Source organism: Temnothorax curvispinosus, unplaced genomic scaffold, assembly GCF_003070985.1.
Source record: "Temnothorax curvispinosus isolate PA1 unplaced genomic scaffold, ASM307098v1 QBEX01014781.1, whole genome shotgun sequence".
Taxonomy (NCBI): domain Eukaryota; kingdom Metazoa; phylum Arthropoda; class Insecta; order Hymenoptera; family Formicidae; genus Temnothorax; species Temnothorax curvispinosus.
Genome location: NW_020224561.1, coordinates 600120 through 625856, shown reverse-complemented (window position 1 = coordinate 625856; position 25737 = coordinate 600120). Strand labels below are relative to the sequence as shown.

The window sequence follows — 25737 nt, the reverse complement described above, 5'->3', positions numbered from 1 at the left end:
TCGTTTGTATTTCGTATGAAGACTTTTGAAGTGCAATTGAAAAGATTTGTGAGTTATTCGTTTAATTGTAATTAATTATATTTATTTTTAGGCTGTTTCCACTGAGCGCGTCATGCGTCGCGTCATCTAAAGGCTCCCACAGACCGAACGCGTCAAGCGTCAAGCAGCGAGCAGCAACCCAATTGAACCCAATCAGTGAGGTGATATCAGCAGTGGCGTAGAAAATATCGTCTCGCTGATTGGTTACTGTTCGCTGCTTGACGCTTGACGCGTTTGGTCTGTGGGAGCCTTTAACCAATCAAAACGTCCTATTTTATTACATTACTTTGTCGCGTGGTCAGTGGTGTCGCTGGTCGCAGTAGTCGCAGTACTCGCAGTGTGCGTATAAATTTATAAACAGCGTCTCGATTGTCTCGAACAGAATCCTAGCAAGCTCCGTAAACTGCTCCGTTGCTCCGTTGCTCCGTACAATTGTTAACGCAGCCAGTCGCACAACAATTGACGCCGTATTATCCTTTATAAAAAAGAGGCAGGAGCCAATAAACTCAAGAAGCACGACAATCGACGACAAGTTTACTACGTCGCCGTCGCGTTCAATGCGAACGATATCACGATCCCCTTCGTGCCGAACTTTTCGCGATGACCACGATAACGACCCTGTCCAACGAGTTAATCGAAATCATCCTGCAGCTGGAGAACATTAGCATCAAGGATGTTGTGAGCTTCGGCTTGACGTGCCGGCGATTTCTCGCCGAGGTCGACGACAACAATCCGCTGTGGCAGAGAAAGTTTTATCAAAGGTAACCTCGCCGTTTTCTCACGAGATTCCTATCGCAATTTCGATAAGTTCGTCAAGTACTCGGAACGCGAATCCAACGACAAACACGACGTGAACACGTGATCTCTCTTGTTTACATTTGACTCTATAGGTGCTTTTCATTTACATCAAAACTCGGATAATTCTCACTTGTGACGTCGTTGTATCGTTGTATCCTTTTTTGCAATTAATGAATAATAAAGACAGAATGACGTCACAAGTGAGATTTATCTGAGTTTTGATGTAAATGGAAAGCATCTAATGTTTTTCTCTTCTTTTGAATATACTCGGCGGAGAGAAATTAAAAATACACACAATATTGTTAAGTTTCAGCCAAATCGGTGAGGAAGCCACTATTCTTCACATTTACCGCCTTTTTGTTCTCGTAATTTTTTTATCGTTAAAAACAATTTGATATTAATAAACAAATAAAGGTTTTTTTTTGTTTGAAATAGGACTAATCTTATCACCGTGTCTCCAACTGCAAATAAAGATTAAGATTAAAACTAGGTTAGAAACGAACGATTACATGTAATTCTGTTTTATGGTATACTAAACAGAAAGACGAATTGAATGAAATTTTTGCATTATTTTGCGTTAAATATATATTTATGTTAGAAATAGTTTAATATTATGCTTGCATTAACGAGAATTTTCTATATAGAGTTCCAATGTTTTCTGACCTCCGAGTAATAATGAAATAAATCACGTGTCTTTCGTATCAGAGTTTTTTTTATACAGATAGAAACTTGTAAATGTAATAACCAAAAGGCTGCAATATAAAAAAGTTATTATTTTGAACAATTTTTCTTTGCATTTGTTTGAAATGTCAATCAGGAAGGATTGCTGGAATTGGATAACTGTTATATTTTAATCTCTAATCCTAATGCATAGACAGGATGAAATGAAAATTAAACAGAGATATTGCGAGTGACCCAACTGGCCAAATTTTATTGATTTACAACGCTATGTTTCGACCGTGGATCCGGTCCTTTTCAAGCGATCTCTCACAAATATATTCGTCAGGCATAATGCCCTAACTACGCCGAATCTAGAAACTAAACAACATATTTCAGTACTCCGCAATAAGTAAATGACAATCAAAAATCCGTAATTATACAATTAGAAACTTACATATTTGTGCGTCAGGATCAAACAATACAATATAAAATATTCGTTAAACGGCATACTTCGTTAGATGTTTGTGTCATGTCAGAGCCGTGCGGTGGTAAAATTTTTAGTCCTTATAATATTCTTGAAAATAACGTAGAATATTTTTGTGTGTGCATTAGATGGCCTCATTTGAAGAAACTTTATGACCAACGGATACAAAGTCACGAAGACATAAATTTTAAGGACGATATAAAAGCGAGCATAAAATGTAGGAATGAATTGCGGCGTTACCTATCGCTGATGTCTGATATGTTTTTTTGCTATGACGAGCTAGCCGACGTTGACCTGATGGATTCGGATCTCCTATTCTGGCCAAATAAGGGCGCGTATACCATGAATTATTGTTTCCTCGTGGATGAGTTAATATATCTAATTGAAATGACACCAGGGTAAGATTTAATAAATTATTAATATCGCAAACAAACATATAACCTGATCATATAATTAATCTGCATTAATACCTTTCAGATTATCAAACTGTAACTTGACACATCAATATTACAGCAAGAAACTTCTTCCATATATACATCAGCGTCATCTAAAGGACGTATGGCAGACATTTATGAATTTTCCTAAAGAACAGCAGCTTTTAGAACTGGTAGCTATTATCGTAGCACGATGGTATCAACCCTTGAAACGTTTCTTTACTTCGGAAGTGGAAACATCGTTGGACAATATCGCACAGCAGGTATTGGAGGACCTTAAAAACGCGCACTGCGACCATCCAATATTCTCAACATCCGCTAAGCAGTTTTCTTTTTGGAAATACAACATCAACGACAATCAATGGAGCAGGAAAGACGAAGAGCAGATTATCAATGTACTTCGAACAGTTTTATTTGATAAATTACATTTCCGTGGGCCTCCGGTTCTGGAGTCTAACGAATTATTAGACCCTAAAGCAGAATACTTCCTTATAGATTGCGTAAGTTACAAATTATGATATGTTATAATTATATTATGTTACTATTGCATCATGAGCGTATTTTTATACTGATACTATTATATCACAAACATTAATATCTTTCTATTATAATTTATAATACATAGGTTTTGGAAACCAAAGTTGGTAACGCTATGTCTCTGGCAATAATATTCCAGAGCGTAGCAAGAAGACTTGGTGTACGCTGTGACCTAGTATGTTTTCCTACTCACTTTTTTTTAAGTTGGAAGCCGAAATAGTAAGCATAACTCTAACTTTAGAAGCATCTTATTTTCCAAAGTTTATACCATATACAAGGTGTCTCAGGTTTTTCCGTACAAACTTTAACGGTATGTTCTATGAGCAGAAATAAGAGAAAAAAGTGTATTATAAACATAGGTCTCAAAATGATTTATTAGAATGTTATAGCAAAAGTTAGAATTTTGTATTGAAGAAATAATAGCAGTTTTGTCATAGATAAATGACATACTGTATACATAAGTGATTCTGTTCGATAATGATTATTTTATCTGCTTCTTCTTGAAATGCAAACTTAAGTGAAATTGTTTCTTACACATTTTGTATTCATACATAACTTTCTAATAAAACATTTTCGGTCCTATGTTTATATAACATTTTTTTCTTATTTCTATAGTTTTTTCTCAGAACATACTACTAAAGTTTGTACGGAAAAACCTGGGACACTTTGTATATCATATATGCATATGTCTACATTATTATACATGCATAGGTATATATGGCTATATGAGGATGTATATATATATATTCGCGCACGTATGTGGACTATATAACTTTTTATTATCCATAGTGATACAGAAAATCCTAAAGAGGAATATTTTTATATTGATATCCTGCATGGTGGACTTATTCGAAGTAGAGACGATTGTCCCAGAATTCGTGGTAGAAGATGTCCCATAGAAAGTTTCAATAAGCACAACGAAATTAGTCCTACAGAGGTTGGTAATTATTTATTAAATAGATCATTAAATTTGAAAATAATACAAATATTAGTAGATAATGATTAGTCACAGGGGGGAGGATAATAACTAAGATAATTAAATGTGAATCATATTTTATGTGATTGAAGAAAGTAGTTTTCCATTTATTGGATTCTTAACTTTGCTTATATATAATTTTTGTTTTAAGCTGGTGTTGCGAATGATTAACTCTTTACAAACGGTCAAGCCTAACTACCATCATCATCATGACAGGGCCCTACAAATGCGCTCATTGGTGGAATTTCGGTATATGGTAGAACCACACAATATAGATGCGATTGAAAATCTATGTCGCCATTACACCCAGTATGATATAAGTGTCTCAGGTCTCATAACCACATTAGAGAGGCTACTGGTATATAAATTTGGTTCATATATAGATAAGCAAATTTCATAAAATTTTCTATTTTGTGTAAAGTTTTTATCGCAATACAATAATAATTGAGTGTTTAATGTAAAATGAATATTGGTATGAGTAGAGATTTAGAGTATTTATAGACTTTTTAGTTCTCTGTATAAATATACTTGTTGCATAAACAAACTTCGAGTTTTGCTATATTTTTTATATTTGTGTGTGAAGCATCTGTATAGGAGATGTTCTTAAGTAAACCTCATCTTTTCATATGTATGCAGAGTGCCTACAACGATAGAACGTCTGTGGAAGCAAGTCGAATTAGAATGCTGCTAAAGGCACTTCAATACCAAAATGAGGTACATAATTATGATTATTTATAAAAAATATGCAATTTACATGTTATATAATATTGCTTAAAAGACTTTTTAAAGACTATTTTATAAATGAGTTATATATAATTTAAGATGTAGTGTGTGATAATTAATGCTCACTATGTGCAGATGCACTGAATGTATGTTAAACAAATATAGCGAACTTCTTTAATAATAATAAATTTATATTGATTGTGCAATTATATTAATTACTAGTACATAACTAGTAATAACACAGTACAACAAATTTTCAAAAATTGATAATTTCTCAAGTTTTTTGGCTGACAATGAGAGTAATTCAGCTTAGTCTCCTGAGTAACCTGACATGTGTGGTTCACTCAGCTCACCCTAATTTTTTAGTTATATTTGACTGAAGCTTTGGCGTTATATGAGGTTGTAAAATAGAAAAAAATTGAAAAAATGAAATAATTTTATAAATATATGTTTTATATATCGTTAGAAAGATATTTGAGAGTAGAATTTTAAAAAATATAAACGCAATTTTTTCGGGAGAATTTCTTTTATTGAATGAAAAGCCTAAATGTTCCATGTACATATCCAAAATTCTAGATTTAATGTTTTGTACGTTTTGCTTGCCGTTTATATTCATCTTCTTCAGTTTCTCTGATCAGATTCCAACAGTAACCAGCATACTTGTTATTGACTTGCCCATGAAATGTTTTTTAATTTTTTGGATGTCTTGGTGAAAACGTTCACCATGTCCATCACTCACAGCTCCCAAATTTTGTGGAAAGAAATTAAGATGTGACTGTAGAAAATGTACTTTAAGAGACATCGCAAAACTTGGAAGTTGTAAGTGATGATGAACATGGCGAACGTTTTCACCAAGACATCAAAAAAATAAAGAAACATTTCATCTAGAAATCAATAACAAGTGCTGGAATCTGAAGAAGATGAGTATAAATGGCAAGCAAAGTGATATATAAAACATATTTTTAGCAGAAATATTTTATTTTTTCGATTTTTTTCTATTTTGTAATCTCATAGAACTCCAAAGCTTCAATCAAGTATAACTTCAAAAAATGAGAATGACCTGAGTGAAACACGTATATCAGGAGGTTACTTAGGAGACTAAGCTGAATCACCTTTAATCAAGAAACTTGAGAAATTGGGAGCGTATTGCACAGTGTAATTGCAATTTGAGTATAAATAGTTATTTAGAGCATTGTAAAAGTTTATGAATTAAATATTAAATATATGAAAAAGATATTGGTTAATAATTATGGTATCTACACTTTTCAGACATTGAGAATATCTAGAGATTATCTAGGAGTCACAATCCCAAAAACAGAAAGGCCAAAAGAAATAAAATATGCAGTTGGAATGACTGTAAAATGTAAAGAGAACATATGCTGTTGTGCAGGCGTGATAATTTGGTGGGATGAAGAACATGATTCAAAATATGAAATATTGAAAATATTACATGAACGCAGAATGGCATTGCACAATCATATTCAGCCGCCACACTCGTCTGACTCAATTTCTCTGAAGCAACCATTTTACGTTATCCTCAATGAAAGCGGTAATACGTATTACGCTGCTCAAGGTATGAGCTAATTACAAATGCATATATACATATACGTATACTTTTATTATCTCATTTATATGCGTACGTATGTGATATAAAAGATTTTTTGATTTTAGAGACTTTAGTAAAGGCACATCCGCCAAAATGGATTGGACACAACGAGATTGGCCGATATTTTTGTGGATTCGTAAAGTCGTCTCACTATGTACCTAACGATACACTAACAAGATATTTTCCACATGACATAGAAATTCTCAATGCGCCTCATTTGCCGCCATCTTTTTATCGTCAGGTTGCTTCTATCCTTTTCAACTAAGATAGTATCGTGATTAGAAATTGTAAAGTGCGCTGCTTTTCACCGAACAAATTATATTTAGGATAACTGTTATAATAATTAATTAAATAATAACAAGTAGCGATATTTTACAATTCACAGAATGTGAGTTATGGTACGTGAGAAATAAAACTGACTTGATTTTAACGCGTATTGCAAGAAAACGTTACATATGATGTCTCATGTAAAAATGGTAAACTTAGATTTTTATACTTATATTGTAGTATTATCTTTTATTCAGACACACTTTTGACACATTGTAAATATTTATGTATATATTCAAATATTGAGAGATTGTTGATGATTTCAAAAGTAGAAAAGCTGTGATGTACAGATGATAAAAAAACGAGATTTTCTCAAGAAATCTTGAGATTTGTACAAATTTTTGTTGTATAGTAGAAGGAATAACTTGTACATAAATATTTGATAAATATATATTTTACACATGTGTATATGTACACCAAAGTTACTTTTATGATATTTAAGAGACGATCATATTAGCTTAACATTAATGAAGCTCCAATTAACTTATTCATCGATTAGTTTAATCGACTTAAAGCAGAGTTTCTAATTCTAATTAATTCTAATATAATTTGTTATCATTAATCTAATTTTTTTCTTGTATATTAAACAAAAAGTTGATAATTCCATGTTGACAAAATGGTATGGATATTATTTGATAAATTAATGATTGATTCACAGTTAATCAGAGTTTTTAGTCAAAGTCATTCTTGCCACGTGGAGTTAAACTTGCCAAAGCCCAATATAAATTTATAGCTAATAAAGTTTTTGAGATCGAGCGTCTTCTGTCTTCGCGAGCAGTCGAAATATACTACGAAACGAGAGGAGTGCAAAATCGGCCGAAAAGTGCAAACCAACCACAGACCTGAATAATAAAATTCAAAGGAAGTAAAAGATTTTTTAACAAAGTATAATTCGCTCGAAATGTAAAATAGTATCAGTATGAGTATTCCGTTTTATTAAAGAACTTATTATCATTATATGTACTCGTGTTTATCAAATTGCGAAACCAATCATCACTGATCACACAAATGATATAATTGATATATGTGTCGGCTAAAGGTACAAATCTATATATTTGATAATTTTAACAACATGTCCTGTTTGCTAAAAGCAAATTTTTCGTGCAACTTGTTGAATTTTACTAATTGTACTAAGTAACTATTGTGTCAATATATTGACCAAATATTGGTCAATATATAAGAAACCGTAATAATTGGCTAGTTCCACCATGCGATCGCTTGTAAGTTTCCGCGGAATTATTTTCAAAATCAGGCAATCTTGATTGTGCGTGCAAAGTTCGCGGCGTATTGTTTAAATTTCGAATGACTCATGCCAGTGCCTTTAGGACCTCCGCAACCGCTCAAAGTAATATCTAAAAATAAGTGAGAAAATTATACTGTTAAGAATGTATATAGTATATTAAATAAAAAAAAGCAATACAAACCTTTTTATAAATGTTGCTTATTAGTTCATTCTTTTCTTGACTGATATTCGATTTTTTGAAGGAATACTGCTACAGCATTGATACACGGCTTCCGATAGGTTTAAAATCTATGCCTGTGCTATTTTCTGTTCCTTTGTGCAAGGGTTTTAAGAAACACCCTATATATATCGCGAATATATCTAGTCACGTGATGTCGTGATAGAAGGCAGCCATAACACCAGAATACGTCACATGTACAGTTTCTCTGAAGACGCCGTCATGACATTTGTCAACACGCACTATTCTCCTTACAGAAGAAAATATAAATAATCTAAACGAATATTCGTTTCTAGAGAAAAGGAAGAGTAAAAGGAGAAAAGGTGATACACAACGTCTCAACGAGACGGGCATCCATAACGGAAGAAGAAAAGAGCGCTTGTAACTATCTCTTGTGTAATTTCATTTATCTGACACGCGTATATACTCAAATCCGTCGAGGACAAAGTTGTTCGCTACAAATTTTATCGACAAAATTCCAACAGAAATACAACAGAATCGGTGCAGAGTATGGTAACCGATTGCCTGTAGAAAGCAATCAGAATCTGCCATTTCGTGATCATTTATCAATAAATAAAAGCCTTAAGAATATTAAACAGATTCGTAAGAACCCGAAAAAATTAATATGTAGGTAGCAGATATTTATAAGTTTGAGTCATTTTGTGCTGTATAATCCCGGGGTTGGAATCATCCATACGGTTTTGTCACATAATCAAAAAAATATTTTATTCAAATGGCTACAAAAGAGAAGATTTTGCTGATAATCAGATTATGTCGTCAGGCTCTACTGGCAAAAGACGAACTTAATGTGGACGCAGATGCTAATCCGTCGCAATTTTGCTCAAATCTGGCATTTTGTCGATAAATAAATTTATAGAGTATTTAATGTCTCAATGAACAAACTACCTGCAATGTAACAACAGATTGGCAGATTTTCTCAGATATCGCAACAGATCTAGCATTTGTGTCTGTATTAAACTCGTGTTTTCCTGGCAAAATATATATATATTTCAAAATTAAATAAATATTGATATTGATTTTCTACCGTCACATTTTTCTAGATAATCTACATTGGATTTTATATTATTTCTGATTTTAGTACTATGCCGGTTTTGCCTGCAAATTCGAAGAAGTTATCCGATGCTCGTCCAAAAAATCCAGACAAGGATGATATTGTCCTGAGTTATCATGACTATCTGCTTAGGGCATCGGATGTCGCATTACTGGAGAGAAACGATTGGCTTAACGACATTATAATAGGATTCTATTTTGAATACCTGAATCAACAGCATAGGAAGGACAGCCAATTATTATTTATCGGACCCGAAGTGGCTCAGCTATTGAAGATGCTGGATTCTTCACAGTATAATCTATTTCTCGACCCTATTAAGGCTAAAAATTACGACTTTGTATTTTTCCCTCTGAATGACTGTGATAGCAACGAGGCAGGCGGCTCGCATTGGAGCTTATTGATATACTCTCATGTAGAAAAAACATGTTACCACTTTGATTCGTCATGCGGTATCAACGGCTCCTCCGCGAAAAAGCTTGCACGGAAAGTGACGAAATATTTTCTTGAGAAACAAGAGAGAAAGTATATTGAGATGGATTGTCCGCAACAAGATAATAGCTACGATTGTGGTTTATACGTCTTATGTTTAGCAGATGTGATATCTATGCATGCTATAATGAATTCTAAAATAGGCGATTGTAATTGTAGTGTCATTACAAAAATGGTTCCAAAAAAACGTGCCGACTTATTAAAATTAATTGACGATTTGAAAAATACATAATATGCATAGCAAAGTTTCTATGATTAATATTAATAGCAATTTTGGTTATTACTTGGTATTTGCGATTATGACTTACTTATTACTTACTGATATATTATATCAGTAAATAAACCGTACTGTACTTATGTTCCTTAATTTTTTCTATGACTTTATATTTATATCATTATAATTATTTGACATTAATAAAAATATTTTGGATCTTTTCATTTCAAAAATTTAGATTATTTGATAAAGGAAAAAAAAATATGTTATCTCTCAAAATTATTCTTTGAGATTAGGAAACGTTAGAAAATCTACAGCATCAACTAATATGAATAACATGCGCAACAATATGAAATAAACATTAACTGTTCAAATCCATTTGTTCAAGTAACATACATTTGGGCGAATTCAGTACAAATGTGAGGGATAATGCGTTACTAGAGTGACTTGTAATTAGCGTGTTCGACCCTGACCCTCATCTTGAATAGATATCCTGCATGTGCCTCGATTTATAAGAGGTTAATTATAAATAGTTGAAGGTTGTGAAAAGGAATATAAGGTGAATTATTGTAACCCGTTTCAGAAACAATAAAACTGATATATATACAATACAAATGAGATGTTTTACAACACAATATTACAAACTTTAAAATTATAGAAGTCTTTTACTTAAGTCGATGAACCTAATATTAAAAAATTATACAGAAGATTAGTACAAAGAGAAATGTGCAAATTATGTGTTTGCTCATCAACAGAAATTATATAAATGGAGCAAGTAATTAATAATTTTCTATAGTACAATTCTTGTTGTATGATACATTTTTTAATAACATAAAATCTTCAATAAAATGAGAACTTTTGTCCATACTCGGATATATCTTGTACTATCTGCACGGAAAAAAAGGATTTGGTACTATAGCAAATCTATAGTTAAATATGGGATAACTAACATTTTTTACAGAGAGGGCAATTAATTTTGCAATAATAAAATAGCAAAACCTTTTGTTGCAATAGCAAAAAGTTTTGCTGAACCTATTGCTACTTAGTAATAATTGCAAGAAGATTTTGTTACTATTGCTAAATTATAGCTCTCGCAGCAAAAAAATGTTAGTTATCCCTATACTAGCAAATCCTTTTTTTTCCGTGTGTATTTAATATCTGGAAACATGTATAACTATATCTGATATGAAATCGATTTATTTTCATAGATGACTATAATAAGATGCATGAACCACCATATCTTGTGTAACATCTTTCACGGACGTGCAACCTAGAAGAAACCAAAAAATTTCATTAAAAAATATATTTAGTACGTACGTATGTTGACGTAAAAAATTATGCTTTAACTTACCACTTAATGCAAATGCTAGATCAATTTCTCTTCTCATGAGTTCAAGAATCTCCCTAGCACCTTTCTCACCACCATGTACTAAGCCCCATAGCATCGGTCTGCCAAAAAATACCTGAAAAAGAACGCAAGTGATTAAATCTGAAAACATACAAGTGAAAAATTTATGTAATACCTACTGAAGGAATCATTTGATATACGAGGTCTGACAATAAAGTTTGCGAACTCGTCATGGTACAATCAATAGAAATAAAAAACCGGATTTGAACCCGTACGTGTGACATTTTTTTTATTCCTAAAGATAAAGGGAACATTGAAAGAAACGCATTTTTTAATATTAATTTGATATTAATGACAGTAACGTGGGCAGTTCTGAAGGTCATTTCACAACAACAGTTCGAAAACTGCTTTGAAGGATGGACAAAGCGCTATAGCTTTGTGGCATCAGTGTGTAACTTCTCAAAAGGACTACTTTGAAGGGCACGACAGTGAAAATCAACAATAAAGTACTTATATAGCAATCGTGATAAATTCGCGAACTTTATTGTCAGACTTTATATCATATAATATGTCTACAAATTTAACAAAACTGTTCAAATATTTTTATTTATATGTATATATGCCGTTTATTTATTTATTTATTTATTTGAAGTTATACCATTTTTGCCCCCAATGCCAAAGCTTTGAACACGTCGACACCTTGCGTCACCCCACTGTCCATATATATTTCGACCTTGTCACCCACGGCTTTGCTTATTTCAGGTAAAACTTCGATCTGCAAAAAAATGCAATTATTTCATTTTCTTTCAAATTGATTGTATATCATAATGGTCCTTTTGACTTATTACAATTATTTCAATAATTCACGCACTGTATATGATATTTTCCAAATAATTGTTTAATACTTTGCAATATCAAAAATTTTTTAAGCAAGAGAAGTCAACCAACCGTTGCTGGAACACTGTCAATTTGACGCGCACCGTGATTCGATACTATGATACCGTCAGCCCCATTTTCCACAGCTAAGCGTGCATCCTCTACCGTCAATATTCCTTTAAGAATTATCGGTAGCGTTGTAATTCTGCAACAATTTGATTCAGACACTCGCTTGATTTGCTTGACACGAAGGTGAAAGAATCTAATGCTCCGTGACATCAAGATAAGGAAAGTTCGCAAACAATGATATGCAGATACCTTTTGAGCCACTTAACGTCGTCCCAGGATATAGATGCATCGAACAGTGCGTTGACGTATTCATTAAGACCAGAACCGGTCTTCGCGGTATTTATTCGCCTCGATAAATCATCTTCGAAATTTGCGAATCTATAATAAAACAGAGAGCTAGATACTATTTATCCGTATATGTTATTATAAATTTCATTTCAACTCGATAAATGGGTACCTCAAGTGACTGGGCAACGAGAATTTATTTCTCAAATCGGGGCGTCTATCACCGAAAAATGGCGCGTCGACGGTGAGAACCAGCGCTTTGAAGCCAGCACGTTCGGCGCGTTTTATCAAATTTAAGGTAACATTTCTGTCATTATAAATATAGAGCTGGAACCACTTTATACCCTTCGGCGCAGCTTCTGCCACTTCCTCTATGCTGCTCGTGGCTATCGTCGAGAGAATGAAGATCGTTCCCGCCGCTTGAGCAGCTGTAAATGAATAAAAGTTACAAAAATTAGTAATAAAGGAATTTGAACGACAATATGCCTACAAAGGCTACAAATTGAACGAAATTACTTCGAACGAATAATATTATAGTTTAAATTATTTATTTATTATATATATATATATATAAAATAAAAAATATATACGCATATATGTGTTTGTGTGACTTGACCAAATTTCGATTAACTTATAATCAATTAATTCCGGTAGAATTAATCGCTTAAAATAAAAACCACTAACTATATGTATATATTCATTGTCCTTAATCTACTATTTTTAAAATATATTTTAAACAACAAAACATTAATAATAATTCTATCTGTTAATAAAATAGTAGATTCATTATTATACATGTATACATTACATAGATATATATTATTAGACGTTTTAATAAAATAGTATTATTGGATGTTAATGACCATCATACGCCAATTTTACACGTATATGATTCTAAATTGACGAAAAGAATTAATCAACAATTATACCGAAACAGATGTCGCAACTTGTCTTTTAGAGAAGAATGATTGTATAAAATGCCGATGCGAAAGAAGTGTACAGTTGTTATTTCCAAACACTATATCTTTCAGGAGACCTCTGCTACAGAGGTGTTACGCGAATAATATGATAACGACAGGTTACGCGTGTTGCGCAAACAGGTTGCATGATGCAATCGTTGCAGGTGAAATCGAGGCTCGGAAACTAATGCCAATATAATATTAGTTAGAATAACGCAACGATATAAAATTAATTAGAATTTAAATAATGGAAAATGCAGGGCGTCGCGAATAAAACTAGAAACTAAAACAGGCTAACACGTTAAAACAAATCAAAAAAAAGATCGTAATTTTAATCGACGTATGTATACGTCTCTTTTCGAAATTTGATTTTTCGAAACACTGTTTTAAACAAACGCAATAAACTTAATTAATTGGACTCTTTCCTGTTTGGTCCCACACTACGAATGATTTCTAAATCTCGATTAATTTAGTTAGAAATTAATTTATCAAGCCATATATAATATAAGATTTATTAACAAATAGAATTGAATTATTAAATTCTTGTTGTCGAAACATAGAAAAAAATCAGAAATTAAGAACAACGAATTGTTAGAAGATTTGCAAGCAATTCTGTTGATTGAATTAATCGCCAATTAATTGTAACTCAATCAATAATCAATTTATCGATTAACACCTGTATTGTTTTAACAACGGATAGAATTATTAATCTTTGCTTGAAGTAAAAGAAAAGAAAGATAAAAAACGAGTTAAAAATTAAAATTTTGCTTTGAGCGATTCTGCCAATTGAATTAATCAACGGTTAAATTAATCGCAATTTTCATCGAAAAGCTTTAAACGAATACTCCATATATGTATACTCCGTTCAACGAGAGATCATGGTTATGGTTAATCAAAAATAAATAACGATAGGGCACAGAGCCGCAACAAAGTGTTCGCGTTAAACTATTTTTATTTTTAATAGTGTTGGACAATATCTATTAAAAATAAAAATAATTTAACGCGAACACCTTGTTGCGGCTCTGTGATGCCCTATCGTTATATTTCTGTTTGATCAACCATGATCTCTCGTTGGACGGAGTATATAGTAGGTATAATCATTTCTTAAAAATTCATCTGTTCTTATTTCTCATTTGAATTATTTGAAATACATTTGCGTACAAGGACACAGAGGTCTTTCGATCGATGGCAATCGATAAGAAACCGTTAAGTTCGCACGGGGACGGGGCCCACGGGGGACGGCAAAAAGATGGGAAGCGCGGTCGCCGGTCGGCGGGCGAGACGAGAGATCGCGCGAGCGAAACCGATAGAAAACGAGTTTCCTTAAAGAAGTTTCTCTCGCGAAGGCGATCTCCCACTTCCACCCACCCCTAATCAGTCATCGCGCGACAGGCGGCGGGCGGTAGTCGCGCGTGTTGGCCGTGTTGTACTACAGTACGGTTCGCTGCGTCGCGTCGGCTCATTATCATCGCGTTTCGCGGAGACTAGGCGCCGCGCCGGGCGGGAGTATCTCGACGGATATATCTCGGGATTTCCTGGCTGCCGCGCAGCGGCGATGACGGACGCGGAGCGTCCGTGTATTCAGTGTGTTCACCACGAGGCCCGTCGCGTCTGCCACGTACGCGCGACGAGGTGAGAGGTGAGGTTAAGTTCTCGTGAAGGGAGGCCGGGGCGACCTGCGAGACATGGTTCTCTCGCGAAGATGAGGCGCAACGTGATCAGCCTGGTCAAGTTTCTCCTCCTGGCGGCGTTCACCGTGTTCCTGACCGTCGTGGTGTTCCGTTACGCACGATCGCCACCGAGCCGTCGGGTCTCGGCGCCGTTCGACACCCTGGCAGCGGCGGCGGCGGACCTGAAGGATGACGGCGGTCGAGGAAACGATCCGAACGACGAGCGTTCGCGTCAGGTACGAATCCGGGAAGGCGCACCGTGACTCCCCGTCAGTCCCGTCGTGGAATCGCGGTAAAATGGGCGTTACACGTTACACGTCGATTGGGTACGAGAGTGAAATCTGTCGGAAACAGGTGTATATCTGCTGTAAATTTTGTCGGCAGAACGCCAGCAGAAACGAAATCTGTTAATATATATTGGTAGATTGATTGCAGACTCTCTTTCTCTCTCTGGCATTTCGTAAACATTCAGATTGCCAAATCTGTCAGAAATAGATTTTGCAAAGTGTCTATTACAAATTTTGTTACTTTAGTGTCAATAGAAACATGAAATTTGTTACCAGAATATGATAGTAGATTGATTGTAAAAATTGAAAAAAATTCGCTATTTTGTAATCGTTTTAAATGATACCTTATTATGATAGTCAAATCTGTCGAAAACAGATTTTGCAGGGTGTCTATTTACAAAGTTTTGTCAGTAGAACACTAATAGAAACATAATAAAGTCTGTTGACAAAATATGACGACAGATTGACTGCAATCTGTTTCAAAATAATTGGTTACTAAATAATTTATTATTTTGTAATTATTTAAATATTTTAAATGATACCCAGATAGCCAAATCTGTCAAAAATAGATTTTGCAAAGTGTCCATTACAAATTTTGTTGGTAGAATGTCAATGGAAACATAAGATTTGTTAATATGAATGTGATAGTAGATTGATTGTAGAAACCTAGAAGAATTTGTTATTTTGTAACCATTTTGTAACAACTTAAATACCCCCCATGATAGCCAAATCTGTCGCAAGCAGGTTTTGCAAAGTGTTTGTTACAAAATTTTGTCAGTAGAATACTAACAAGTATGATGGCAGATTGGTTGCAAAATCAGCTATTTCATCAACATTTAAGTGATACCCAGATTGCCAAATCTATATCCGAAACAGATTTTGCAAAGTGTCTACTACAAATTTTCTCATTAGAATGTTAACAAAAACAATGAAATTGGGAGTGTGCACGTGTGTGTATACGTCTGACAATGATGTGCATTCATTATGCACCATTCCGATCTCTCTCATCTTACTGTTATTACTGGTATATTTCATAAGCAGTATTGGTGCCTCACCATTCACATGTACTTCTTTGTCTCTTTTCCATTCTATCTAACGTTTCCTGTAGTTTTTTATTGTTGTACATGCAACATTTTATTATTAAAATCTATTAATAGAACATTAACAGATCTATTGCAGAAATCAAGAAAAATCCACTATTTCATAATCATTTAAAAATACGTTCCACTTGAATGATCAAGAAATAACAGATTTTGCTCAACTTTTGCTATCAGATTATGTCAGCAGGCTCGCTGACAGAACATGAGTAATGCGAACGCAGTTGATACGTATGTTCCATAATATTCCGCATAAATCTAGATATACACAAACTGTGTTAACGTAAACTATTTACACTATTTACACATTAAAGAATGAAATTTAAGTCAATACCTTGAGTTAGATAACATTTTGTTATTTTTAACTACCATGTGTGTCGAATTATATTACTTTAACACAAAATAGTATTATTTTAACCCTGTTGGTTGTTAGATAAATTAACGACATATTGAGCAGTGGCGACCTATAGGAATGGTTAAAAATGATACTCAAATTGAGTATAATTTGACACCACGAATTCAACAATGTATTATTAACATTTTGCTTACTGGTGTATAAATGGAAATCAGTATTAAATCTCGTTGAGCTCGATTCCCTAAGAAAAAAAAATTCGTGACAGGATAGAATCTCGCGTCAGCCGTCGAGGGAGAATTGGAACCGTTGTAACTTCGTTGAGTTCAATTTCCTGCTGGCGCAGCAAAAGAAAGCTTGCTTGGATAACGTATTTATAATAAATACGCGGATCCTCTATGGCATCCACAGTTGAAGCATTAAGTATCATACCAGACATTACGAGTAGATCTTATGCGCATACTTAAAAACCTACTTTCCTCATATGCACACAACAGTTAGCAAACGAGTTTTAGTTGCATCTCTCTTGCATTCCCAGCGATCAGGAATGTACCGAGGCGATTGGGTGCCCAAGCAAGTTATTAGTTTCTTCTACGATCGCAAAAAAATGCCATTTGCCGACTCTTCAAGTCGTGTACCGCTATAGATCACCGTCGATCGTTTTCTGATATGATAACAGTGTTATTTAATACATATGAAAAATGGATTAAGATTTATTTTTTAATATTTATCTTATCTCTTCAAGAATCTCTGTAAACAAATCTATTATAAAAATAGGCAACGGCCATTTTATTTCATCTCTAATCACTAATTTCAACATATTTTACAGGACGTGGACGACAAAATCGATTGGCACGACTACAAAAGCATTGAGGAAGAAGATAAACGAACGGGGATAGGAGAACACGGAAGACCAGCCTTTCTTTCCCCGTCCCTCGATGTGCGGAAGGAAAAATTGTATCAAGTAAATGGATTCAATGCAGCTCTCAGCGATGAGATCTCAGTGAATCGTTCAGTGCCTGATATTCGCCATCCAGATTGCAGGAAGAAGAAATACTCGAAGAACCTGGATCCCGTTTCTGTGATAGTGTCCTTCCACAACGAGCACTTCAGCACGCTACTGCGAACCTGCTGGAGTGTGATTAACCGCTCGCCGCCTTCCCTTTTAGAAGAAATTATACTGGTCGACGATGCCAGCACGAAAGTCGAGTTAAAAAAGAAGCTAGACGATTACGTCGCCCAGCACTTGCCGAAGGTAACGATCGTACGATTACCAAAACGCTCGGGATTGATCAGAGGTCGACTGGCGGGCGCGAAGAAGGCGAGAGCGAGAGTTCTCGTGTTTCTGGACTCGCATAGCGAGGCTAATGTGAATTGGCTACCGCCGTTGTTAGAGCCCATCGCGCAAGACTACAAAACCTGTGTCTGTCCGTTCATCGATGTGATAGCTTACGAGACTTTTGAGTATAGGGCGCAGGACGAAGGCGCCCGAGGGGCGTTTGACTGGGAGTTGTATTACAAGCGACTTCCGTTACTTCCGGAAGACTTGAAGAAACCCGCAGAGCCGTTCAAGAGCCCTATAATGGCAGGCGGTCTGTTTGCGATCAGCGCCAAGTTCTTCTGGGAATTGGGCGGCTACGATCCGGGCTTGGATATATGGGGTGGCGAGCAATACGAGCTGTCCTTCAAGATCTGGCAGTGCGGCGGTCAAATGTATGACGCTCCGTGTTCCAGGGTCGGTCATATCTATCGTAAATTCCCGCCGTTTCCCAATCCCGGCCGCGGCGACTTCCTGGGAAAGAACTACAAGAGGGTCGCCGAGGTGTGGATGGATGAATACGCGGAATACATCTACAAGAGACGACCGCACTTACGGGCGTTGGATCCGGGTGATTTGTCGGAGCAGAAGGCGTTGCGCGCGAAGTTGCACTGTAAACCGTTTAAATGGTTCATGGAGAACATAGCCTTCGACCTCGTGGAAGTGTATCCGCCCATTGAGCCGGACGACTTCGCTTACGGGGAGATCAGGAACATGGGCGCGACCGATCTGTGTTTGGACTCGAAGAAGCGGAAGAGGGACGAGCTTGTCGTGATGGACACCTGTATGAAGGACGATCCGAAAGTGTTGGGTGAGCAGGAGTTCCGGCTGACCTGGCATAAGGACATCAGGCCGAAGGATCGCACGGATTGCTTGGACGTGTCCAGAGGCGAGGAGAAAGCACCGGTGAGCCTGTATCCCTGCCACGGGAAACAAGGCAATCAGTTGTGGCGTTACGACGTCGAAAAACAGTGGTTGCAGCATGGTTACTCGTCGAGATGCCTGGACACCGATCCGGGCAGTAAAAGAGTATTCGTGACTGCATGCGACAAATCGTCACCCACTCAGAAATGGCGGATAGAGCAAGTTAACATGAAAGCGATTAATAATTGGGAGAACACAGGACCCAAGCTCAAGTGAACTCTCTTCCCTTGTACTGCCATAATGTCTCTTGAACGGTAGGCTCGCGCCAAATTCCTACTCGTTATAGAAATCTAGGGAGGAATTCCTTTATTCCTGGTTACTAGTCATCGCAAATTTCAATTTGAGCAACATACTGCACTTGTGTTAATAATAATTAACGAAGAGCAAGACTCGATCAACGCGCGGCCCGAGTAATTTTGCACGTAGCGTAAGGCGAGATTTTCGTTCCTTGGGTATGCAGACTGGATAGCAAACGGTCTTCATATCGGCGGATGTGTCTATACATATCGCACAAGCGCTCTATCGTGCCTTACATCATATAGCCATATGTAGGAGTACGGTACGATAACGATTTTAGCATTAAGTTTCACCTTTCGCTCAAATTAATATTACGGTAAACATTATATCTTTTTAAAAATGCCACTTATTAAGCAGGACTGAAATTTTATTTGTTTATACATTTTATTTGTATTATAATGTTTCTTATTGAAGCAAATTGTTTAAGGAAAGTTCTAGATATTCTATCGAGAAATCATGAATATAATTTATATGTATAGCATAAATCATACATAAAGTATTACAAACTGTTTTTTTCTGTAATTATTAGAAATTATAACAATTTCGTAATTTTTAAGGTTTATCTTTTTATGTCGCATAAAAGGTTGAATATGAACATTGGCTCCTGGATGGTCACCATATTGGCCATATTGGATTCTTACTATCGAGGCGAGGAAAACACCCAATATTGTTGTGCATGCCATTTTCAAATAAAAATACATTTCAATAAAACATCACTATAGATCGTTTTAGAACACTTCCGAAATTGACCGAAAACTACCCTTTTCCCTCGACAACAAACAAACAGCCATAAAACGAAGCCTAAACATACGGGAAAAACAGCCTTTTAACGACTATCGAAAGGAGGTGAAAACGTTCCTTCCGCATGCAAATCTTACTTTTCGGTCAATTTTACGACTTTCACGAATACGTTAAACGTTAGAGCACAAGCACAGAGCGAATAATAAAAAAATAGCATGCACAACAAAATAGGTTGTCAACATGTCACAAAGGACAGAATTCTCCATTGGAGAGAGTTCTTATTTCTGCCGCGACGGTACGTCGCCACCGTCAACGCAGAGTTCTCGGCTGACCATCCAGGAGCCTTAAAAAGATTCTTTGCAATCTTTAAGAATTCCTGAAAAATTAACTTTTAATAATAATTTATGTGACACATCTTGTATAATAATAATAACTATTCATTCCATTATCATTAACTCATATAAATAAATATTATGAACTATTTTATCAGATTAGATTATTTAAAAAACCCAGTGAAGAAAGAGAAGATATAAATTATTCTCCATTTTTAATGCATTATGAGTAAATTATAGAATAACTTGAAATATAAAATACATATATTTTTTTAATAATGTGCAGACACGATACAATACAAAAAACTAAAATGAATAACAAATATACATTTTTATACTCCTAGTATCTTTCCTAGTATTTTCCAATAAAATATAAATTTTTCTTTGAAATATATTTCTAATTAAGTAGAAGAAAACTAAAAATGCGGTTTACTGTGCGATATTGTCTCTTCTCTGTATTCCAATTAAATGTATGTATATAAAAACATGATTGCGTCTTATTGAAAGTTATTCTACGATATACTCGAAGGATCAGAATAAAAAATGGAGCATTCATTAGCAATTATTGTAAGAGCAAATGAATACATTAAAGCATTATTCTTTATATTTGTCAGCATATTAGTTTATGTTTGAGCGCGGATCTTTGATAATTATGCAATAATAAATTAATGTTAGAGAAGTATTGTTAACTGTCTGTGATCGTTGATGTGTCTGGGCTAATCTTTGATTATTACTATTTTTATAGCATATTTATATGATTTAATACACGTTTGTATTTAAAAAAAGCCTTATATATATTTTACAATAAACGTAAGTACCAATCTGATGATAAAAGTACAGTATACAATAAAGTTATAGTTCTGATCGATCAGCAATCCCAGGTGTCACACACGCGCGCACGCGCCACACACACACACACACACACACACACACACACACACACACACACACAATATTTCACTACTAGATAAATATATGGTCAAGTGATTCTTATCGAAAAGAAGTAACGTTTTATTTTATACATCCATGGGGGATAAAACAAGAAAATAAAACGGAAAATGCGAGGAAAAGTGCCTAATGTTAGATTTTCTTATAATGTGGTCCTCCCACCGCATCAACGCTTACAGATGTCTAATGCTTCCGAATGGACCGTATTGGAAAAAAAACCTACAAATCACGTCCAACGCAATAGTTCAAGATATCGTACGATATAATCAAATCAGGCAGGATCATGGCACGTATTATGGAACTTTTCGGAATGGATTCCGATCGGAATCCATTTCGAAAAGTTCCATAATACGTGCCCAGATCAAAGCTGGATCCTGATCAAAGAATACATTCAGATAACACTATGTGACCAAAGTGTTCTTGACAGTAGGGGTTTCGAAATTGTTCTGAGAGAGAAGAAGGAATTGGACCAAGTTACGAACAGCGTCAAAGCAAGAGGGTATAATCTAAGAATTATTTCGCGAAATGTTTACTTACCCCTTGCATTGGCGCATTCTCCATCGGGATGTGCCATACGCTGCATCGCGGTAGGTGCGACTCCCAAGGGCATTGAAACTTTGTGACCCAACACCGTCGTGCTTATGTCCCTTTTGGACACGTCTCGCAAGAATCTAGGACGTATTCTGTAACTGCAAGAATATTAAAAATTATCGAGAACTAGGACAAGTCGCATTTTTTATCGCCAACCTATGTGAAAAATATATACAATATATCCTATCTTTCTACACAAATTACTTAAGGAATCATATATGTGCAATATGAGTATCTAAAAAAATTGTAACGACCTTTTCAGCTCAACTATTTCATATCGAACACACACTTTCTTATTTTCCACTCTTTTCTCTCTCTCCCTCCCCCTCTCCTCTCAAAATCTTTTCTACTTTACTTTTAGATTCAAAAGAGGGATTTACTTTTTGAAAGCCTCCCTATTCCATTTTACGCTATACTCTTCTCCTGCACCGCTCTTGTAGTAGTCCCTCACGGAAGCAGGCAAACGTTCCAGAGCATGCTTCTCGTAATCTTCGATGCACACGTATGCCATCCTGCCGTGTCAAAAATTAATATTGTCGCAATCTGCAATGAAAGTATCGTTATTGTAACTTATCTTGGAAATGAAACAAGATACATTTTTACTAACAAGAAGAGGCCACGAAGATTGACTTGTCGATTTTATTGAAAATTATTTTGTTGCGTCAAACTTTACGAACTTTGCTTTGCCAATTCTGAGAGCATGGTTTTATATGGAAATTTTATTTAATTTTTATTAGCGAGTCTATCCAAGTGGCTTCCTCTTGAATTTATTATATATTTTTCCTGTGCTTTGTTCCCGAATCTTCTCTTGTAAGATATTGTTCTTATAATTTTTATTATTATAACGTTTTATAAATGTTTTTATATCTGTCACTTGATATTTTATACGATAATAGTAGATGGTAATAATAACATAATGTTGCGAGCACACGCAGCGATGTTATACAAGAGAAATTGTATAATTCGAAGAGGAACAACAAATAAATATATTATCTCGAAAGTAAGAAAAACTTATAGTAAATTCAAAATTGTATAATATCCACTAGTCTTATAATTTATGTCGAGATAGTGACTGGGGATCCTATAGCGAAGGCCGAACTTCTTCGATGTCGATAATGTCAACACTTCTAGTCCTGTTTTCTATGTTATATATATAGCAATCGGACAAGGATAGATACCTATAGTTAAACAAGGACAGATATATATATATATATATATATATATATATCTGCGCCATCTCTCGCTACACGCAATACTGCTTACCTTATCAACCTACATGTGCTTTTGCATATATAAAAGTTAAAAGCATGAAACTTTTTTTCTAGACTTCTATCGTAGTTGTAATTGCACGATATTGTTCTTCAATGTTTTCCCTAGAGGGCTAGTATCTCATTTTGTATATATAAACTGCAGTATTTTTGTATAAGCAAATATTGTCGTCAGTGACAGCTCTATGTGCCCAAATTTTTAATTTTTATTTTTTCGTTTTTGATGTAAAACCGACACTAGCCCCCTACATTTTTGTACGTACTTTAATTCTATACAAAGATTTTGCAATTTCGTAAAGCCAATTAAAAGTGGTTTGCTTTTAACTAAACGTCGGTAATTATTGCCACTATAGGATCGCCTTAAGTAGATAAATTGATATTTTATAACGTAACAGCAGATAACTGTAAATGTTAAATACGAAGGTTACAACATTACGTAATCGGGACAACTTGACAAATGTTATGTCGTCGTTTATTGCACGACTGTAGTTATAATTCTATTGATAACGTAGACGGTTATCGTTGTACTGATAATGCGATATACAGTGAATACTGATAGTGTCGACGTCTTGAAAAAAAAAAATTATAGATAAAATTCTAGAAAATTCGCATGTGAAAGAGATTGAAAAGATAGACTTGCCTTCTGGATGGCTCGTTGTTCACTTCTGCTCGTCTCGATCGTCAACAAATGACTGACTGTCCTCGGATAAATCCTCGCCGATAGCACGACGAAAGTTAAAAATTTAGTTATATAAACAGATAAAACTGTTTGCTCTTAATAACACGGGTTGTTTCCATCAGCCTCCGCAGCGATGCGATGAATATGATGACTGTCTTCCTAAGGATATATGACTTGATAACAGATAACGGTCAATATAAATATTTCCATTCCAAGGAGCGTGGCAGTTTCGTGACGAATTGTATGCTCTTCCGTGCCATTATATATTTTTCATCCTTAGTGGATTACTATCTAATGTAATGTCATCGTATAATTCAAATCGATGCAAACTATTCGATGTTACATGCCCTTGAAACACGACATATTTTAACTAAGATAAGAAGAAAAACTCTTCGCGGATTAAATTTCATTTTAGTGACAGTATACTTGTAAACAATATATTATACAATAGTATGCTAAGTCGAAGCGTATTCGCTACGAATTACAGGTAAAAATTGAAAAATTCAACTCAAGACGAATTGAGAATTATTAAGCTTATTAAGAATGACGGGTCTTTGTTTAGATAATAATAATCAACAGCGCGACGCGTGCTAATACCAAAAGTAATGATTTTTCGAAGGGAGCAATCTGGAATTGTTATAAAATAAAATAGGATAAGGGTCAGTATACGAAGGAGGAAATCTATTTCATTTTATAAGTCTTTTTACAACTATGCAAGTGTTTTGGGGGGAAAAAGTTCAGAATTTCCTTTTTTCACGTAAAAAATTGTAGCACAGATTGCAAAAAGAAAGATTTTACGGGATATTATATTAGGCATTGTTAGGAAAATCGTTTGAAAAATTTATTAAAAGATCTCAAGAATATTAGAAATCTTAAAATTCTAAAATAGCATCAGTTGTGGCAGCCATCACAAACATTGTTGGCTTCTATTTCAACTTGTGTTACTGACAAAAACTTATTCAGACAGTCAGAACTATCGAAAACAGGTTTTGCAAAGTGTCTGTTACAAATTTTATCGACAGAATGTCAGTAGAAATGTAATCAAATCTGTTAATAGAATGTGCTAGCATTTATTGTAGCACTTAGGTATCATTTCGTAACCATTTAAATAATACTCAAATAGCCAAATTTTTTTAAAACAAATTTTGCAATGTCTACTACATATCTATAATTTTTTTTCGGTGAAGTGCAAAACAAAAATAAAATCTGTTAGTAGAATATAATCGAAATCAAGTAGAATCTGTCATGGCTAACAAAAAATAAACTTAAAGGTGAGCGGGAATTTTGTATGATTAAATTGAAGAAATTATTTCAGGGAAAAGAACGAATAAACACAATTCTCAATTTAGGTTATTCACTATATTTGAAATGTAAGAAATTAATTTGTAATACAAAACTTATTAAAAAATAGAAGTTTTCTGTTATTGAAGACACGACCGAAATTTTCGAGTGCTGTACGTTATTATGATCTCGTAACTTCTAAGATAGCAATCTGCTAAATTTTGGTCTACTTTTTTGTATTACAAATTAATTTTCTATATTTGATATATAGTAGCAAATAATACCTATAAACGGAGAACTGTACCCGTTTATTTCTTCCCCTGATTTTCTTTCGCAAATTTCGTCTTCAATTTGACCAACTTCCTGTCCCCCCTTAAGACTTGAACGTGATACTGCATTTTAGTATTTTACGATTTCTGTATGAAATGCGGAATGTTGAATTAATTTCTGGGCAAACGAAAAGGAAGAGTAGAGAAAAAGACGCTCGTCTGTTTAAACTTTACTTTATTACATTCTGTTAGAAATAATACACAAAAGATTCCGGAGGCGGCAGAGGTCTCCTTACTGCGTAACAACGCAGAACGCGCGGGTATCGC

The 25737-nt window shown here is 34.8% G+C and overlaps 4 protein-coding genes across 5 annotated transcripts; 3 read left to right on the top strand and 1 right to left on the bottom strand.

Annotated features, from left to right (window-relative positions):
• The first annotated feature begins 360 nt into the window (after window positions 1-360).
• On the top strand, window positions 361-7542 carry LOC112464974 (F-box only protein 21-like). The gene is made up of 9 exons (XM_025032296.1): window positions 361-800; window positions 2110-2379; window positions 2459-2915; window positions 3041-3171; window positions 3742-3889; window positions 4080-4286; window positions 4565-4642; window positions 5921-6224; window positions 6323-7542. Exons 1-9 carry the CDS (start codon window positions 640-642, stop codon window positions 6520-6522), a joined length of 1956 nt encoding a protein of 651 aa, XP_024888064.1. The 5' UTR covers window positions 361-639; the 3' UTR covers window positions 6523-7542.
• Window positions 7543-8214: 672 nt separating this feature from the next.
• LOC112464948 (sentrin-specific protease 8-like) lies at window positions 8215-10695 on the top strand. Of its 2 annotated transcripts, none has more exons than XM_025032245.1 (2): window positions 8215-8440; window positions 9144-10695. In XM_025032245.1, the coding sequence occupies exon 2, from the start codon at window positions 9148-9150 to the stop codon at window positions 9835-9837; it is 690 nt and encodes a 229-aa protein (XP_024888013.1). In that variant the 5' UTR covers window positions 8215-8440; window positions 9144-9147; the 3' UTR covers window positions 9838-10695. The 2 variants fall into 2 exon arrangements, with proteins under 2 accessions (XP_024888013.1, XP_024888012.1); XM_025032244.1 differs by having other exon boundaries at window positions 8216-8425.
• A 305-nt stretch (window positions 10696-11000) lies between these two features.
• On the bottom strand, window positions 11001-23912 carry LOC112464947 (hydroxyacid oxidase 1). Its single transcript, XM_025032243.1, has 9 exons — window positions 23822-23912; window positions 22294-22456; window positions 21860-22011; window positions 12570-12825; window positions 12362-12490; window positions 12116-12248; window positions 11826-11942; window positions 11171-11282; window positions 11001-11089 (listed from the first exon to the last, which is right to left on the bottom strand). Exons 2-9 carry the CDS (start codon window positions 22422-22424, stop codon window positions 11022-11024), a joined length of 1098 nt encoding a protein of 365 aa, XP_024888011.1. The 5' UTR covers window positions 22425-22456; window positions 23822-23912; the 3' UTR covers window positions 11001-11021.
• Window positions 14342-19998, top strand: LOC112464946 (N-acetylgalactosaminyltransferase 6-like). The gene is made up of 2 exons (XM_025032242.1): window positions 14342-15262; window positions 17592-19998. Exons 1-2 carry the CDS (start codon window positions 15059-15061, stop codon window positions 19218-19220), a joined length of 1833 nt encoding a protein of 610 aa, XP_024888010.1. The 5' UTR covers window positions 14342-15058; the 3' UTR covers window positions 19221-19998.
• Window positions 23913-25737: the final 1825 nt, after the last annotated feature.

Bases quoted from the DNA above. Each gene is read 5' to 3' on its own strand.
- LOC112464946 (XM_025032242.1), top strand. From the start codon at position 15,059: ATGAGGCGCAACGTGATCAGCCTGGTCAAGTTTCTCCTCCTGGCGGCG. The intron at 15,263-17,591 runs GTACGAATCCGG...CATATTTTACAG, and splicing joins ACGACGAGCGTTCGCGTCAG to GACGTGGACGACAAAATCGA.
- LOC112464948 (XM_025032245.1), top strand. From the start codon at position 9,148: ATGCCGGTTTTGCCTGCAAATTCGAAGAAGTTATCCGATGCTCGTCCA.
- LOC112464947 (XM_025032243.1), bottom strand. From the start codon at position 22,424: ATGGCATACGTGTGCATCGAAGATTACGAGAAGCATGCTCTGGAACGT. The intron at 12,826-21,859 runs GTAAGTAAACAT...ATTCATTTACAG, and splicing joins AGAATGCGCCAATGCAAGGG to CTGCTCAAGCGGCGGGAACG. The intron at 12,491-12,569 runs GTACCCATTTAT...GTTTTATTATAG, and splicing joins TCGTTGCCCAGTCACTTGAG to ATTCGCAAATTTCGAAGATG.
- LOC112464974 (XM_025032296.1), top strand. From the start codon at position 640: ATGACCACGATAACGACCCTGTCCAACGAGTTAATCGAAATCATCCTG. The intron at 4,287-4,564 runs GTATATAAATTT...ATATGTATGCAG, and splicing joins CCACATTAGAGAGGCTACTG to AGTGCCTACAACGATAGAAC. The intron at 4,643-5,920 runs GTACATAATTAT...TACACTTTTCAG, and splicing joins CACTTCAATACCAAAATGAG to ACATTGAGAATATCTAGAGA.